General features: G+C 44.3%; 3 protein-coding genes and 2 pseudogenes across 3 annotated transcripts; all 5 read right to left on the bottom strand.

The window, feature by feature from the left end:
• Positions 1-445: 445 nt before the first annotated feature.
• Positions 446-1,034, bottom strand: LOC120703538 (ribosomal protein S12, mitochondrial). The gene has a single exon (XM_039987652.1). The coding sequence runs from the start codon at positions 860-862 to the stop codon at positions 485-487; it is 378 nt and encodes a 125-aa protein (XP_039843586.1). The 5' UTR covers positions 863-1,034; the 3' UTR covers positions 446-484.
• LOC120703539 (NADH-ubiquinone oxidoreductase chain 3-like) lies at positions 466-1,324 on the bottom strand. The gene has a single exon (XM_039987655.1). The coding sequence runs from the start codon at positions 1,261-1,263 to the stop codon at positions 907-909; it is 357 nt and encodes a 118-aa protein (XP_039843589.1). The 5' UTR covers positions 1,264-1,324; the 3' UTR covers positions 466-906.
• A 1,245-nt stretch (positions 1,325-2,569) lies between these two features.
• On the bottom strand, positions 2,570-3,352 carry LOC120703537 (annotated as a pseudogene).
• A 1,273-nt stretch (positions 3,353-4,625) lies between these two features.
• Positions 4,626-6,037, bottom strand: LOC120703536 (cytochrome c biogenesis CcmF C-terminal-like mitochondrial protein). Its single transcript, XM_039987651.1, has one exon. The coding sequence runs from the start codon at positions 5,595-5,597 to the stop codon at positions 4,833-4,835; it is 765 nt and encodes a 254-aa protein (XP_039843585.1). The 5' UTR covers positions 5,598-6,037; the 3' UTR covers positions 4,626-4,832.
• Positions 6,038-6,254: 217 nt separating this feature from the next.
• Positions 6,255-7,944, bottom strand: LOC120703534 (annotated as a pseudogene).
• Positions 7,945-18,721: the final 10,777 nt, after the last annotated feature.

Raw genomic sequence — 18,721 nt, 5'->3', positions numbered from 1 at the left:
AAGGGTATAAATAGGGCTATAAGTAGGCCGTTTGTGCAATAAGGGCTGCTCACCTTTCCTTTTGATGGGTTGGCTTCCTACCATACCATCACCGAGAATTGCATTTCCGCTTCAGCTTCCTTACATCCAACTTTTTCTGGGTCTTCCTTACAGGAATTGGCAATCGAGGTGTCGGTTTCATTTTGAAACCGGAGACAGAGTCCTCAATCTCAAATAGGACATTGCCCTGTTTTTTATTATACAGGAAGCATCTCCACTTGAGGCAGTGGTTGGAGATAAACGTGGCTATGAAGACTAAAATTACGACTATTGCTGCTACTTTTACAACAAAAGCGGGTTCGGTTTCCCACGCTTTGTGTATCAGATTTTGAAATAAGTCCCAAAACTGCTCCATGGGGATACCCTTTTTTTGTCTTCTCGGCTGGAATCTACAATGGTTGTCTCCCGAACAAAAGAACCAAAAAGTTCCAGAGGCATCTTCCATTCATTTCGATTTTGGTCTTTCTGCACCATATTTAGATCTTCCCTTTCTACGATCCGGAATTCCCAGCAAATCCTTGACTCCTCGAATACGATGGGATTTCACACCTGGCGAATCTTTCACTCTACCTCCTCTGACTAAGACTATAGAATGTTCCTGCGAATTATGACCTTCGCCTGGAATGTGAGCAAATATATCATGTCGATTGCTCAACCGTACTTTTGCTATCTTACGTAGAGCTGAATTAGGTTTTTTCGGTGTTCTCGTCGAAACACGCAGGCATACTCCTTGCTTCTGGGGACATTGATCCGAAGCTCGAGTACGGTCCGTGCGCCGTTTTTCTTCTCTACCATGACGAATCAATTGATTTTTTGTAGGCATCCTTCTTTCCTATGTCCTTCCCCCCTTAGCCCTTTCACTAGTGGTTACTCCCGATCCGAAGCACCCCTTTTCCATTCATAGAGAGATCCAATCGTCAAAATCAATAAAAAGGCCATCATGGACCAAGATCCAAACAGATCAATCTTGTTAGGAGGTACTGCCCAAGGAAAAGAAAAGGTGACTTTCGGATCAGGGATAATAAATAAAATAGGAACCGGATAAAATCGTATATCGAAACGACTTCTGGCATCACCGGAGGGATCGAAACCACATTCGTAGGCCGAGAATTTTTCTGGATAGGTCGAACTATTGGAAGCAAATGGAAAAGGAACACCGAGTGGAATCAAAGAAACTAGCGGACTGATCACTAAATAGATAAAAATAGGTGCAAATTCCGACATCACCAAAGCCCACTTCGTTCTCTCGCTCTCCTCGCGGCGCTCCTTGCTCGCGGAGCGGCATACTGAAAAAAAAGATGCTCAGATGTGGATTCGAACCACTGAAGGATTTAAAGGGCAATGCCCCTTGCTCTTCCCACTGAAACAAGCAAAAAAGGATTTTCAGTCCTTTGCTCTAACCAGCTGAGCTACCAGAACCACTTGCCTAAAGTCTCTTTTCTTCATCTATAAGCATCCTACCCGCAGTGGAGGAGCTTGCTCAAGAACCGAGAGCCGGCCAGGGACTGGACGGCCCTCGTTCGGGAAGGTCTTCTTCGCTATAGACGCCACCAAGAACAAGAAAGGGGCGCTCCGCTCCTAGTCACTAAGTAGTGCTATTCTGTCCGACGGCGGACTCCATCAATCTGAGGTTCTTTCTCTCACGTAATTTCGCCCGCCCGTTCAACTTCCGTGCCGGAGGAAATGGGATTCGAACCCATGATACAATCTTCTTGTATGTCGATTTAGCAAACCAATGCCTTAAGCCACTCAGCCATACCTCCAAGTTGTTGATCGGAATTGGATGTGCCGGGTTGGTTGCCCGAAGATCCACTGCGTAAGCCGTAGTGCGCGTACTCTTCTTTACTGAGCGAGAAAGACTCTATCCAGATCTATGGATCTCCCCAGCGTCCAAGCGAGACGAGACCCCACCCAAACCAAATTCGCCACTCGTTGGGCGAGGCCTTGCTTTCTATGAACACCTCACCACTGAATGAGAAACTTAGCCTCCGACCCGACCAAGAGAGAAGACAGGGTCAAGCCAACGCCGCCCTTCCTCACCTGCCTGAATGGAATGAATATCTCCTTCGTCTAGTCGAGAAGGGAAAAAGCCCGGCGGGGAACTGGACCGTGACTCTTCTAAACCATTACATGACGGAGAAGTCCATTCTCATCATGATCGATCCACGTCCTACCATAGTGCCCGGAGAACCAGGCTTGCTTAGCTTACCAAGCTAGCTTACTAAGCTAAGCGCGAAGGAATTTTTCTAAGATGGCAGAGCTAGCCAGAAGGTAGCCTAGCTTGCTTCTAGAAGATTCTATAGTGATCCACAGGAATCGGCCTCGGGTGACGCCTCCCTAGTCGTCGAAAGATTTCATCCCTCGGTCGTTAAGGAGCAAGAAAACGGATGCGCGTTAGCGCAATGGCTTTTGCGCTAGTTGCTCAATCCCTTGCTTGTTTGGAACAAGAGTTTTCATAAAAAGAATGGTTCTTTTATGCAATTATGAACGGGCAGGCCTCTTGTGGATTCCTCCAACTCCATGAATGAAGGGGGGAGTATGAGGAAGGCCGATTTTCTTTCTATATGAAGATGAAAAAAGGATCAGGGTCAAACATTTCTGACTTTTGTTGAGTATGACTGAATGAGGAAGAGCTCCTTATGTGGTATCACTTTACCACCATCTGAAATGCGCGAAATTCCGATTGGTGGAAGCCAGTCCATGAAGATTCTTCCTTCTCTTATGTGAAATTCCCCTCTTTCGGTAAGCATCCAGTATCTCAGCAAATGAACATTTCTCTAAGCTTATCCTGTAGCTTATACGTCGTTTGAAAGCTGCTCCAAGGATCCAACGAACAGCTAAGGTTTGTTGACGATCCCTGGCTACAATCCCAGGAACATCATGAATAGTACCTGCGACTCCTACTTTGACCACTTCGCATATTGGCTTTATATTATCTACGGCGTCAACCTATAAGTTTGATTACATCGCGTTCAGTTCGAGCTAGGCGGTGAAAAGTTTTATAAACAATAGCACGAACTCTCGTTCTTTTACCATCGATCATGCGAAAGTTTACCAATTTCTTGATCAATTCTTTTTGCTCACCATCAAAGTCCCCCATATAGCTGAGAATTTCCGAGCAATTGGAAGCCGCTTTCGATGACGAGGCCGATAAATTGATATTACGCGATCGTTACTGTCCATCTTTTGAAGCTCTGCTCCCGAAAAGAGAAAGGAGACTGATCTTGACGTCGGCGTTGGTTTTTCCAATGAAAAACAAGAACATTCTTTCATTCCATGACAAAACAAAATGCTAGTTGCCTTGTAACGCATACACTTCCGCGTTTGTCCCATCGATGAAGGCCAATGAGACTACTATACGAGTTTTCTTAGGAGCAACATTTCACTTTGAAAACTATTCTGATTTGATCACTCGATCCATGGCACCCAGCATCTTGACCTCTAGCCAATATCTTTGATAGTCCATCTGTAACTAAATCAAACAAAAGACAGGGTTTCGAGGAGTAGAAGGCTTCCAGGAATTGGGAAGAAGAGAAGGAGCACTAGCCTCATCACTATCGAGAAGAAGAAATCCTAGCCCTGCAGATGGAGATAAACGGGAAGCTCGCATTCATTAATGGATTAGGATATTATAGATTAGGTTTCAAATTGTTGGATTAGAAGGAAGTAGTGCAATCAGAAAACGTAACGAATTGGATAAGATCGGAAGAAAGGCCCTATTGTTAATGAGAATAGTAATTCACTATCGCTACTGCTCTACTTTGACACAGGATCACATCACTGCCGTTCCAGTGACTTCGGAATGTTTGTCCTAAGGCCTCCTCATCTGGAGGTAGGAAAAGTAGGTTTACAATGCCTGTCGCCATGATAATAAGAAGTTATTCGTCATAGGTAGAAAGAAAGACCCTTTCTCTAAACCCCTAAAGCTTTGCAGAAGTACGAATTTTGAAAGGAATAGGTCTTGCTTTGCTTGGAAGAAAAGGGAATTTGGTTGTTGCAAAGCAAGGGGAAAACTCATCCTCAAGTAAGGCAATAGTTGCTTACACAGAAACAGAACCAGGATAGGATTTTCCAAATAGGAAGGCCGTTTCCGGTATTCGGATAGGAAGGAAAGGAATTAGTTCCGATCATCATTATACGATCCAACTCGTGGAAAAAGCCGACTAGGAAAGCCGAAACCGAGGGTTCTATGGACCGACCCTTAGCCGTTGAAAACCGGATAGGAACTACTGCCGTATCTCCACTTCAGCCGCAAGCGAACGATGTCCTTTCGAGGAACTAGAACTATTGCGAATCCGCGGATAGGACCCGTGCCTTGTTTGCTTTGCCCTTAGCCGTGCTCTTCTCGGAACATGCCAATCACAAGCATGCCTTGCCAATACAACCATTGAATAGATTTCACCCGTACCCTTGACATCCGCGATGAGCCGTTGGAAGTACCGTTCCTGTCTTCGAATGGAAGTCATGCATCGGCACTAACTGATGGCTAAGCAGGCCGAGCTCTTCTCTCATACCGGGTCAAAGAAGATGAGCGCGTAAAAGGAATGTAGGCCTCGCTGCGTAGTACTCGTAAAGGAGCTCGCTTCGCTATCATGCCGATTACGAGCAGCCGTTCGCAGCAATGGATTTGGATCTATATATGAGAAATATCATGTGGAGGGACTATTGCTTTTTCCTCCAATCCGATCTGGTAATCGAATTCGCATATCCCAACGGTTCGGTTCCTTTCCTTGTTTAGTTTTAACCAGTTCCCCTTTGCTTTTTCCTATCGCCTGCCTTGTTGTTTTTCCTGTTCAACCACCCCAACTTGTGACGTATAACGATGCTGGTATCAGGCCAGCATTGACCGTTCGAGTTGATGAGCCGAACCCAGACCGGTCCCAAACATAGTCTCCTTTAATGCAATTATGAACGAAACTTTCTCGATTCCAATGCAACTTATCCTTTTGGAGTTGACGTAACAAACTACGCGAGCCTCCCGATGAAGCCAACAGAAATCCTATCCGAATACTAAAAATAAAAGGCAATTTCATTATGGTGGTATACCAGCCGCCAGTTCTGGAACTTCCAGTTCCAATCGGAGCATATAGATCCGTAAATGGATTTGTATGTATAGCCACTTCAGTCGTACTCCTCGTTTCTCGAATGGAAAAAATGTATCTTCTTTCTGGGAACATGCTAAACCAGAAATTCTTATGTTCGTGATTCTTCATCCACCGATGCAGAAAATCTTCCAGTTTTCCATTCTCATATGAGGCAGGAAAGTTTATGGGCAACAGGTCGGCACGAAGTGATTCATCATGTTCAAACATGAACCTTTTGCTCGTTGGGGACGGTTTATAAATCAAAAAATTCCCACAAATGGAATGAGAAGTGGGTCCATGTAAATGATCGAGACCTCGCAAACAATAATGTTCCTTCCCCATATGGAGTTCGGGACCCAAAGGCAATCGTTGAGTGAACTGTATCTTATTCGTATTAGTTGACCTAAGCCGCACCATTATTGCAGGGGTGGGGCTCGGCCTCCGAACCGTACGTGGGACGAGTTTCTGCCTCATACAGCTCGGGCCGAAGACCGGGGAAGTTGAGGAGAGATGGGGAGACCCAACTGCTGCCGGTCGGGACGGACAGGAAAGGGGCGGGGATAAGCTTGTGAAGAAGCAAGCTTATTGCCCCACCCCCAAAAAACAAACCGACCCAGCAAGAAAACGTATGCGCTTTAGCAACAAAGCGCTCATCCCTTGCTTGTTGCTTCGCGTTCTTTCTATTCCATCCCAGTCCATTCCGGGATAGGCGGCTAATATAATATGTGCAGTAGTCGTCGTCTGACCAATCGGCTCGGACACCAGACCGCTTGTGCCCGCCCATTCTGTCTCGCATTAAATGGAATGGCTCTCTTAGTTACGCTGTGCCCCGACCCGAGTCCCCACGTCCGCTTTTATCCGCCCGCAACCCGGCCAACACAACATTAGGGCCGTCCCCCCCCCCCATTCTATGCTGACCCGGGCCGGGGCTCGCTTTTTGGGAAGCCCTGTTCCCACCGCGCTCACGGCCCGGCTGGCCTGCCAGCGGTAGTGGGAATTCTCCCGTTTCCTGGTAAAAAAAGGGTTGGTTGGATGCGGGATCTACTCCACGAGGAGCGGTACGGACGTAGATGATATCATCACGACCTCTCTTTGCGTACCGCTAGGGATGCTTAACGCTACTTTGCCAACTGGCATTACCTGCGCTTTCGTGTCTCTCAGTGTGGTCAGCACTGGGTGTTTCCGAGCTGCGAGGCTTACACCCATTCGCATTAATTCATCCAAAGTTCCTTACCCTTATGCACGAATTTAGGAATAAGCCATCTTCCTATCAAGGTTAAGGAGTCAACTGAGCATCTCAGCGTCGGGATTGAATACCCGGATCGAATCAGAGTTCACGCCGCCCGCCCTGAACAAATAGAATAGGAGGCGAGGGCCACAGGTCGCACATAAGCCATCGGGTCGCACGACAGAAGAACACCCAACATAAAGATGCACACTCCTCCATGTGAAATAGAAAGATTCATCTTCACTTTTTTGTAGTAGTCGTGACCAACAGCCATCAACAGTCGGCTCATTGGTACGGCGAGAGCTTCAAGCCCGATTTCAGGTGGCACACCCCCCAAACAAGCACCACTCGACGAGGGGGGGGGCGGGGAAAGCTACAGGCCCAAAACCTTCGACCCTTCTTTCTATATGGGGGTGCCCGGGGCACCTCATCTTGTCATTTTGTTGCTCATTCCCCTTAGGCCGAAGTGTTTGGCCTTTACTTCGGAGCGCCCGCTCACGCTTCGCTGACCTATCGCGTGGAAAAGAGAAGAGAGTACGAAAGAATTGTAAACAGAGCAGACCGCAGAAAGATTCTAAATATGACAAGTCCCCCATGGATTCGATAATAAGGAAATGAAGAACGGGAACGAAACGAAATAAAGCATTTCTAGCGGATGAGCTTCTCCCAATTTTGTCTGGTAATAGAATAGGGCGGCTTGCTTTGACCAACACTCCACTTTTTGCTCTGTCCATGGAGCGTATGAATTTCCTTGAATGTAGATAGACCAAAAAAGGGAATAAAGGGATAGGAATAGGAATTATAGTACCATTGGAAAAAGAGGCACCAGTGGGAACATCTCTACTGACGAACCATTTCAATAGTACGGGTGCTGCCGTGCCACGGGGCACGACCATGGAAGTAATGAAAAAGAAGAAGTTCTGTAGTTGGACCATCTGCTCTATCCGTTCGATTTGAGCTTCTCCAGAGAAGATGAGACGCTAAAAATGAAAGTGTTCGCAACGCATACCGAAAAAGGGTACGGTACCTATGTTGCCGACCATTAATGACTAGTTCGAAGACCAGGAGCAGGGGCACGTGCCAAGAAAGATTTGTTACTTTCCCTATGGTTTTCGAACGTTTTCAATAAAACCTTCTCGTAGAAGTATTTTCACAAAGTTTTCGGTAATATAATATTAGTAGATGCTATTCGAACCCTTCCTTTTATTAAGATTAGAATTCTTTTTCTTATTATTATATAATTATTTGCTTTTTTCATGTATATGCGTCAGACACAATCTACTAATTGATCTATATTCAGGTACCCTACTATATCATAGTCTCTACTACTAGTATTTCTAATACCTCAGGAGCTCATGAGACTCTTTTAGTGAAATTCATAAGTCTCAATTCCCGAGCGATCGCACCTCGAGTTCCTTTTGGATTTCATTTCCTTCTTGATCAATGACAATCGTCATCATATCGTATTATCATACCGTTATCACGTTTGAGTTCTTTACATTTACGTACAATTACAGCTCGTCTTACTTCTGTCTGATCTTTCTGGAGGCATTTTGGGCACTGCTTCTTTGATTACAGCAACAATAACGTCACCAATATGGGCATATCAGTGATTACCAGCTCCTAAGATTCGAATACATATCAATTCGATAGCCTCGCTCCGTTGTTATCCGCTACATTCAAAAGGGTCTGAGTGAGATGGATCTTGGAAGTCCAGTTTTTGATTGGATAGTGAGGAGGCATTTCATCATACAATGTATGGGAGACATTGTTGATCGTGTTCTCGAGGACTATGAAGACCAAGGAGTCATGAGTAGTGATCCCGTACTTAGTGTACTGGTTTAGTAGGGAAGCCTTGTGTTAAGGCACCGTTAAGAAAGGGGTCGTCCCAAACTTGTGGAGTGCGATGGGGGACTTGGATATAGATTGTGTGCCGAGTGAGGAGCTTTGCGGAGCGTACTCCGGTAGACATATTCCGCTTCCGCTGCGAGATATTGAGTGCTGTCCGTGCTAAGGACAGGTTAGCTCAGATGGTGGGACATGCTGAGCGCAGCACGGGGAGATATCCCGAAAGTGTTGGATCTGGTTCCACCATCATTGGAAAAGGCAGGTGTTTCAAAAAAAAATACCAGGAGACCACTACCAAAAAAAAGGTAAAAGCACAGCCGGGCGGAAGGATGGAGCGAGCCTATTCCAAACAATAGAGCTCAACATTTCCCAATTTTAGTATGTACTTCATTGACAGTAGAATGCTCAATTTTTATATTATATTTTAAAGTCGATATATAATACAACCGACCAAATCCAGAAGAATAATACACATCCAAGGAAATTTGAATACTTCTTTGAACCAATGGGCAAAACCAGTTGTCCCTTTTGGGCATAAATGAAAAATTATGTTCAAGGTTTGGCTAGAGCTAATTGGTCGTTCTTGGTGTATGCGGAATTGAAACATTAGGGCTTTATTTACATAGTCGATACATACAGGGTTTCTTGGACAAGTTTTGTCAATGGGGTAAGACGAGATCCTACGGTTCACTTTTGTATCTTTAGCATTCCACTTCACTCCACAAGGGGGAATCATGGATGAAGCAAATCAAGACAAACCGGGCGTACTCCTTCCCAACCTTCTGAACACAAAGCTTCTCTTATGATTTTCGCTACTTTCTTTAGTTTAGTGATGGATATCTTAGAGAGTCTAAGCCCGTAGTACCCTCTGAGGTTGGTGAAGGGAAGTTAAACGTAAGCGAGGTATCGAAGAAATGATACAAAATATACATTTATCTCCCTCCTCTCTATATTCTCCGAAATGTTAAAAAGTTTCTCGGGGGTTCTGTTCCAGCCAATCCTAAGTGCTTTGATAGCGTGCCAGCCGAGCGACTAGCTTTCAAGTAATATGCATTTCCTATCCTAAGGTCAGCAAGTAGGTAAGCATAAAGATTTCCCAAGCTAGCAAACAAGTCCAATTCCGGGCGAAATGGGGTTCTCTTTTATTTGCCAAGTCAGGCAGGATAGTAAAGTAAGAAAATAGACCATAAGCCATCCTTTATCTTGTAGCCTATCTAAGAAAGGAACAATAAATAGCTCATAGTTTCCTTGCTACTGCCCTAAGAGTTGTTCTTCTATCATCAGCGAGAGTTTACTTTGCTGTCGATGCAGGCAATAATAGATAGATTTCTGTACATAGTTGGGCCTAGGCTAAGGCTAATAAATAAATAATAAATGGATTCCTCCCCCTAAGCCCTGCTTTTTCTCTTTTTAGCCTTATCCGCTCTTGAATGTTGGTATCGATTTGATCATGCCGGAATAAGAGCTAGGTAATGGATCTTCTCCAGATAGAAGTAAAGGTTACGTGGGAAATAAAGGAATCAGTAGCAGTCGCTGGAAAAAAAGTAGGTAAAGCAAGGAGGGAATCCAGCTTATTGGCCATTCTCCAGCGACTCTCAGAACGGTTGTCGGGCCTTTGCACTGGTCAACAAAGCCACAGGCCAAGCCATCAAGCATGGCGTAGGGTATTGGATAGGCTGGTCCGCTGGTCGAAGTCATTGCAGGGTGTGCTACAGACTGCTATTGTTCAAGGTCATTTCCTTTCTCTCGTCATCACGCCAACATACACAAGGCTTGCCTTCACAGGGCCCCACCTTGACTTGCCATCATGGCTACACTCTTTTCATCAAAGCAACTCTTCTTAAGAAGACCCCTTGGTCCCCACAATGAAGTTCCTCCATAGAGAACCCAACTGCACAGCACCATCGCAAAGGTTTCTTCGTAACTCGATTAGTCTCACTCAAGAGAACTCATCTACACGGAAGGTCTTTTAAGTGCCAGTTGTACCCGCACAGAAGTCCTGCGGCCTCAACTACACCAGGATGCCTCCTGAAGTAGCATCACAACGAGTCTCACCATAGACAGCTCGCCAGTCTTCTTGCATCAGCCACACCTAATTACAAATGACCTTGGCCTCTCCATGCTCGTCATTTACATTTAAACTGCACACCCCCTTGTTGAAGTCTTACTCCAACGGTACGGCCTCTAGCACATGACCATTCCTCACCCTCACTCAAGTCATCGACACCCTCGTCGATGTACGTGTTGAAAGAATAAATTCCACTATCTCTCAAACGAAATGAGTGAACTCCTATATCACAGAGTTTCATTGATGCCAAAGGGGGTTTTCCTCAAACGCGATTGGAACCAGAATAGGCTGCAAGAATGAAAGAGTCAATCTATCTTAGTCAAGGCGCTCGCTCTGCCACAAAGGGAGGAACTAGAGGAAATTCAGTGTGAGTTGTTGACATCAACCTTTCGCTTCTCGGCAATGTTTCGGTCGTTCATACCAAAAGCGAACAAACCGGGAATGTTTCGACCTATAACTCAACCAGCGGAGAGAGATAGGATCGTAATGGAGGGCTAGGACTAGCCCACTTATTGAACCTGTTATTTGATCCTCTATTTTCCGTGCATTCGCATGGATTTCGGCCGAGACGGGGCGCTATCACTCTTTTCCAGGAAGTCAAACGTTGGCCAACGGTCAATAGAGTCATAAAAGCAGATATCAAAAAAGCTGTCAACTAGGCAAGGGCGGGCTATAACATAGTATGACGATAGGCTAACGACTTTGGAGAGATTTACCTATGATACGTAACTAAGCCCCCAGGCATTGGGAAAGCTACAGCAGATTTGGCAGATTAGTAGTCTCCAACTTATTTTATTAGTGGATCGAGCGGATTGGTCTTGTTGCCGTAAGCCTACGGAGGGAGGGGACCCATCCTGTAGAAGGCAAGCGGTAGGTAAATTGTAATTTATCACTTTTGTCGATAGGGGAATCGCTCTTTTCACTTCCGTTACGTTCAGCTTTCTTTCTTTACCTTTCTTTCCTTCCTTCCCCTAATCACTTCTGTTCCACCACTGGCTTTGGTATCTTTTTGACTCTCAACCAGCAGTCAAGTCATTTCATTACGAAAAAGTCATTGAATTGGTTGCCCAGCTCCACTCGAGCTAATTTAGTTCCTTGGCACTCCTTCGTTGGTACTCAAAAACTCGTATAGCCGTTTGTTTAAAATCTGCAAATCGAAGATGACGAAGGGAGGAATACCATGGAAATATAAGAAAATCTCCTATTAGCAATGCTCAGATTTCAATGGAAGGAAGATAGTTATTCCAATCACTTTTCTCGATAGGCAGGGCGGGACTCAAGAAACCTGCGTACGGCAGGGCTAGGTTACCAGCGTACGGGCAAGAGAACTTTTATCTACTCGTCTTTTCCCAGGATTTCTTTCTGAACTTGTACGGGTATGACCCGCGTTCCTTGCATATTAAAAACACTAGCTTGTTTAGTTCCACTTCTTTTCACAGGAGAACTTGCCGGTACCTCTAGACTCGCTTCATTGTCATTCCACTCGCGGCACTGGGTATCAGTTATCGGAGCGATCGGGGTGATGGTGATAGTTGTTACGATCCGTAACTGGTGATGAACCGCAAAGGTTTTGGTTAGTTGACCCTGTTAACCGTAAAGAAAAGGAGAAAGATAAGTGGACCTGGGCAATAAATGACTATGTCCATATTGTAATAACCCGAGTAAGTATCTGAGTAAGACCAATAAGGAAAGTACACTGAGATGTATTAAAGTAAAATCCGCTTTATTGGGACAACTCGGATGGATTGGATATAGTAGCAGGCTGAATCCTTGGAGCATATAAGGATAGGCTAATAAAGTTGAACTGGGATTTTTTGATAGAATCTACCCAAGGAGGAATTTTCAGGAATGGAGAATGTTGTGGTAAGACCGATGATATTCCGATAGAACCCATGGTTGGACGTAGATTGCACTATACTTCCCCACCACAGGACGTAAAGACGGAACGCTGAAATCAGGAGATGAAGTAGCTGTTGGTCTTGCCTAAATTCAGTATTCTAAGTTGGCGAAGCCTCATACATACCGATAGGAGGTTGAGGGATCCGGAAAGTCTCCGTTACATTCTATCTTGCTTTGGGTTTTGCTGACTCCGTCCAGCAAGCGTATCCACCTACGGTTGCAATGGTGAGTTGTGAACTTTGTAGAGCTTCGTTCTAGTTCCATCATTTTTCTGCATTCTTTCTAAAGTGCTAGTTTCCTCTATTTCTAATATCAGAGTAACACGGGAATTCTCTCTGGGAATCCGCTCCCCCTGCTTGCTTGTATTGGGCATTTGGCAGAGGCGGGTTCTCCATCATTAAGAGGCTTCTCACTTTGGTATCGATATGCGTCTGAACTCCTCCACTCTTTCACTAGGGGTACACACAACTCTGGACTTGTGCAGCTAATAGATTCCTTTCTCAAAACAGCCTATTTTTGAGGAAATGCCCATGGGAATACGGTTATTGGGATACCATAGGGGAGTACCATCTCACCGGTCCTTATGAACAGCTTTCCCCACTGATTAGATCACCCGCTTATGTTCCCTAGTTGTCCAGGTGTGACCTAGTTTGCTTAGTAAGTATGGAAGGACAAAAGACGAGTACAGATGACTACTATTCTCCGGCAGAAAGTCACTCATTTCCTCTTAAAGGCATATTTCCCTGAAAAAAAGATATGAGTAAAAAACTCTTCCAAATCAAAGATTTGCCTATTCTTCGTAGTACGAGAATACTCTTACTTCTCATTGACACAGACGAGAAAGAAGTAGAATAAAGGCAGAATGTTAGTAAAAGGAAAAGAAAAATCTAGTTAATACCTACCTGTTACTCTTCCAAGGCCTTCCAATGACTTTGCTTTAAGCAATATGGCCTCTAGAAGCAAGCTTACAGAATGCATTGACATATGCATTAGCATTCCGTTCACTTGTGAGGTTTTCCTTCTTGAAGAACGTGGAGGCACTCTAGACTTGATACTTTCAGCAATAGCACTGGTCATTCGTGGCCTCAAACTTCTTATATCAATTCCCTGAAGAACCCGCAATGCTGCATCAAAATTTCCTCTCTTATGTTTCCAGTCTACCTAACAATGCCCGGGCCTCCTGTTACACAGAAAAATAAATCTATCAATTAGCAAATAGAATAAACACAAGATAGCCAAATTTCCTCGAAGATTGAAGTTAGAAGTGGGATGTGCTCTTTTGGAAAAAGACTTTGGAACGAGGTCTCATAGATCAACGTAGGCTTCGCTCCCATCCCTTCTCAAGGGGCGCTCTTCCCCCGAAAGCCATGGTTAGGAGGGGATACCACCAGCAATGATGATCGTCTTCCTATTCCTATTTCTATTGCTATTGCTATTACCACTTCAAAAGATAGGTAAACAAAAGGTTCAAAAGATAAGTAAACAAAAGGTGCGTGTGAGGCTATCAACGAAATAGAATGAATTGATTAAACTCACTTCACTATGTTTGCAAAGGAATCTATCCACAGCAGAAATGGAGAATACAAGTAACCCCAGCCCACCACTACACATCATTACCTATCACCATGATTCATCAACTGTCTGAGACAGAATATAAGAGTCTTTCCATTCTTCAACCTACTAACCCTTCCACTCTCCCACTAATACATTCAAGCACGATGTTATCACCAACGATTGGTAATACTTCAATCGAGATAGTACTCGAGAGTAGCTATACCCTTTGTTGCTCTGTGTCCTCATTAATAACCCTATGAATTCAGCACGCACCTGGTCAATAAGGGTTTAAAAGGTGTTTCTTTATCGATAAACCCTGTCTTCTCGGGGAAGACTGTCTTTCTCTGGTGAAAGCCTTGTCTTATTGATCTATTTTTTTCTCAGCCTATGCTACAACCCTTACTACATTCTATTTGATTCAAGGAGTAAGGGATTCCACTGCCAAGCTTCAACAGCTGGATACCCTCTAACAGAACTTCATCCCTGCCGTGCACCGGTTCTACTACTATACAACTAGAGAATTGATTGAAATCGTGCGTCTATCCCGTGCCTTTGAATTGCTTTCGAGGAACTACATCCGATGCTTGGCTCCGCCAGCTGTGGCCGTCCTTTCCTCTTAAAAGGTGTAATTATGTTTGGGGATGACATTAGATAATCCGAATCGTAGTCCTCGTGGGAATGGTCGCAAAATGCAAAGGAGGACGCCTTGTCGAAGCTGGGGATCTAGATAGGTACCGATCTCGGTGGGGATGACCCTATTGAATCTATTGAATTTGTTTCATTCCTTTCATGCACAGATGAACCTTGTCTGCTTTGGAAGTACCTTTCTCTACAACTATTGCGAAACCTTTGCCGTATATCCCGTAGAGGAACAGAAGTACTATCCTTTCTCGGAACTACAACCTTGGCCTTGACTGAAGCGGGCCTCTTCCTTGCGAGAAGCGGTATAAATAGATGAAAAAACCGAAACTACTTGAGCTTTCACGGATGAAATGGCAGGAAAAAATACCAACCAAGCAGAAACCCGTGAAGATGCTTCGCTAACGGCATCCTACAATTTCTACGAATAGATGACTATGAATAGAAGCGTACGAAGACAACGATTCGTTGCGCTAGCAAAATAAAAAGATAATGCTATCAGGTTCCTTTACCTAGCTACCAGAAAAGAACCCATCCTCAGTATCAGAGCATGAAAAGGATCGTATTGAGATGCGGCCTGTTCAATTAATAGCTCACCTAAAGCAATGAAATTCAATGCAAAGAAAAGGGAAAGGTAGGCTTTGGTCAAGAGCCGCTGCGCTGCAAACCAATTCTCTCTGAAACTCCTGGCAGTTGAGTTAGGACTATGTTAAGTACTACCTGAGGTGAGTAGGGAGCGAGTGTTTTACTTTTCTGAACCATGAGAGGAGTGAAAGTCTGTAGCTCCACTGTGCTCCCCCTATCGGTCTTTCTCTTTCTTTTGGAGTGAAAACAGTAATCACTTCGTGCCTACCTCTGCTTCGCGAGTGCCGATTTTCTTCATTTATTATATTTAATTATGGAAAGGAAAAGAATAGCCAACTCCCCGGCCTGTCTTTCTTGCTTTGAAATTCAATTCAACAAATTCTGATTGCATGAAATGAAATCTGTACAACCAATTTAGTTAAATGAAACAAATGGAAGTGCGATCCAATTTCCCTTAGATCTTATGGAAAAGATAAATGTGGGTTTTATGAGAAAAGGGGTGAGCGTCCGCGATATGAGAGTAGAAAGATATACTAGTGCTAGGGGAAGGGATAGGCCATAGGGTAGTCGAAGGATGGGTTGATAATGGTCTATATGAGAGTTGAAAGAGAAACTGGTGCTAGGGTCGCTTTCGGAATGTAGGAGGACGCTTTATGAATATAGGAGGATACCGTGACTATGAGCTATAGAGGGTGGAAGTGTGCTGGAGTATGGGAGGGCGGCATCATACTCTTATTTTATTTAAGGGGATTTCCTCTTTTCTTATTATACCTTTTCTGTGTATTATTCTGAGTGCGGATTGTTCTTTTAGTGGTTGGTTTAGGACTCAAATCATGACTCTTTGGAGTAATAAGATGTGGAGAAGGAGACGGTTGAGGTGGAGACGGAAGAGATGGTAGAGGTAGAGAAGGGGAAGGCTTGCCTGTACTAGTGTCCGATTTCCTAGAATCTAGTTCTTCTGATAGGCTATCCACCTGTCTGCATAAAGAATCACGACCTGTTCCTTCTAAGCTGTCAATGTGCTTAGGCAACCCATAAGCCGGTTTCAGTATCTCTGCTTTCATCTATTTTAGATACTGGTAATAACGAAAGCATGTGTGCAAGGGGAGGATCTGTTATACTAGAAACCCTTCTAGGCATAGTATCAATCCATTGATCAGATGCATCATATACCTTAACCCTCTTATGGCATGGGGAAGAGAAAGTCGGATCAGAGTGTTTTGATAGCAAGGGTAGAGATAGACAATGGTCGTGCTATTAGCCATGCCATGGTGGTACGCTAAGTATAATTCATTCAACAAACGAAGGTCAGCAGATACAGAGAATAGGGCTCAGCAGATGTAGATGAATTCTTGACTAGAGTCTCAATAGAAGTAAGGAGTAGCTGCAGCACTGGTTTATGCATAATAGCTAGGTAAGAAAGCATGGTATTCGGGGGTATGTAACTAGAACTAATAGAAGAGATGGGATAGCAGATATTCACCACGGATAGGAATAGCTAATCTAATAAGCAAGCACCGGTCAAGTAGAAGCAGAAGCAAGGTATTCACGTATAGTAGAGTAAGCTGCTACTAATAGGTATAATAGGCATGCACGGGGGACTAAGTAGTTTCTAAAACTAGGTAAAAAATGCAAAGAGCAATCCAATAAGTGCTAGTGCGAGAGAAAAAGTCGACGTTCTCCCTAGCTCATCTACTGGAAAGAGTCTGTCTTCTTTTTTAGCGGAACTAGAAGGAAGCAATACTCGCACTTAACTGGGTTGAGAGCTACAGCTCCCAAACAGACTACTTACGAAAAAAAGCACCACTCAACTCGGCCGTTAGGTACGAAGTTGTATGCCACTGATATGGTACCGAGAAATTCACTACTTCAGTGCCGTTATCGGGCATAGCAAGCTAAGCATCTATTTCTCATATATCTATCCACACAAATAAGAGGGTTTTTTCCTCCAGCAACAACAAGGAACCAGAGTAGAGAGTGCCGACCATTGTGGAAGTTCACCACTTGCTTTGGTTTAGAATTTAGGAAGAGAAGGAACGGATTTCTTTGATGGGAATCATGGTAATGAATTTCTAGGTCTGGCTAATACATACGCCTTGGCAGTGTGCCTTGTACAACTAGCTAAGGTTGGAGACTCACTTATCCGTCTATAGATAAGCTTTGTATCAATCATGCCTAATTCTTAGGCAAGTGGATTCTTCTTCCTGGTAAAAAGGTCTCTCTTCTATAAATACCGAACATAGAAACTGAAAAGAGAAGAGTTGTTCAAAGTACAGAGAAAAATACCTCGTTCAGAAGCGGATACACTTATTTGAAATATCAAACTATCTCAACTAACATCAAAGGAAGTCGAAACCAATTATGTAGGATCAGTCCTCACCGTCAAGTCTGGGCTTTCTTTCCTTCCGGGTACGAGCACCTGTTTATGTAACTAGAGTAGAGGTTTAGGCCTGGGTGGGAGAACCTTGACCAAACAAATAGCATGAAAGCAAAAGCATACGCTTTGTTCTTACAAAGACTAATCGGGAAGTAATTATCGAAAAAGATACATTCTGCTACCGACAATGACCAATATACATACCGACATGAAGATCGATATTTTTATAGAAGAGAGAAGATTCTTGCCAGGGGAGAATAGCTAACAGGAAGGAAAGCAGTTCCGTCCTCAAGTAAGGAAACTGGCACAGGGTAGTGTTTTCGGAAGAAGTAAGCAAGCAAGCAAGTAGGGAACGGAAACAGAGCTCTTTCTCTTGAGATTGTTCTGCTCCTTGGCTTCGGTTAGGAGCCTGAAGAACCAACCAGAGTAGGACAAATGTCAGCGTGGAATCAAGAAAGAGGGGGTTCTTCTCGGTGAAGTGAGGGATGCCCTTCCAGGGTATCACGAGCGGAGAGGGGGGTACAGTTGGAGGAAAAAGCAAGGCAACAGGGTGCTAGGTTTAAGCAAGTATTGTCCGTCCGATCATTGGAATCGGCTTAGCTGAAAAAAGGCAGATCTGGTTGAACTAGTATGAAGAACACCCTTCTAAGGTGAAGGTATTCCATTGATAGAAGGAAGAAGGCTATATTCGAACTATAGAGAAGCTAGGCCGATGGAAATCGAAAAGGAACCCCTTGTCCGTCCAGGTACTCACCCGCCGGAACTCGCAATCAAACATAGGGTTGGCAAACTAGGAAGGCACAGACTCGAAGGCAGTTGCGAAGGCGAGCAAGGTATAGGCCTATTTCCACAAATTGATGAATCAGAATTCAATGAAGTAGTTGTTTCATTGTAATATGCTAGACCAGGTTCGCACCTTCTGTAAATGACAGATAGGAAGGAGGGCAGGATCAGAGCTAGAGATTCTAGCTGTAAGCGGAATGGCATGATAAAATACAAGGAGGTCTTTCGAGAAAAAAGATAGATCTGTGTATCCGACCTGAAGAGCACCACGAATTAGCGCACAAGCGAATTCAGAATGAAAAGCGGCGAAGCGAACCCACTTGAAGTGTGGACATTGCCGGAGGAAGGACACCTGGATCCAGTGAGAGATGGACTCGGCTGTATGCTCTAGTCATGCATGTGGGCCAAGTCAAGTAGTCGATTATTCCTCGGAGCTAAGCGCAGGCCAAGCAGATCCTTCAATCAAAGATAGATAGCTCGGATAGATCGGGGAAAGATGCGAACGAAGAAGCAACGGAAAAAAGAGAAAGAATCCCATTGCTAGATTGGACTTATTTCAATATTCAATTCAATGTCATTTCCTTTCAAAGTGAATAAAATACAAGTGAATTCAGATG

The sequence above is a fragment of the Panicum virgatum genome, chromosome 4K (assembly GCF_016808335.1).
Source record: "Panicum virgatum strain AP13 chromosome 4K, P.virgatum_v5, whole genome shotgun sequence".
Lineage (NCBI taxonomy): Eukaryota > Viridiplantae > Streptophyta > Magnoliopsida > Poales > Poaceae > Panicum > Panicum virgatum.
Note: the sequence above shows the minus strand (reverse complement) of the source record. Positions and strands in the feature narration are given on the sequence as shown.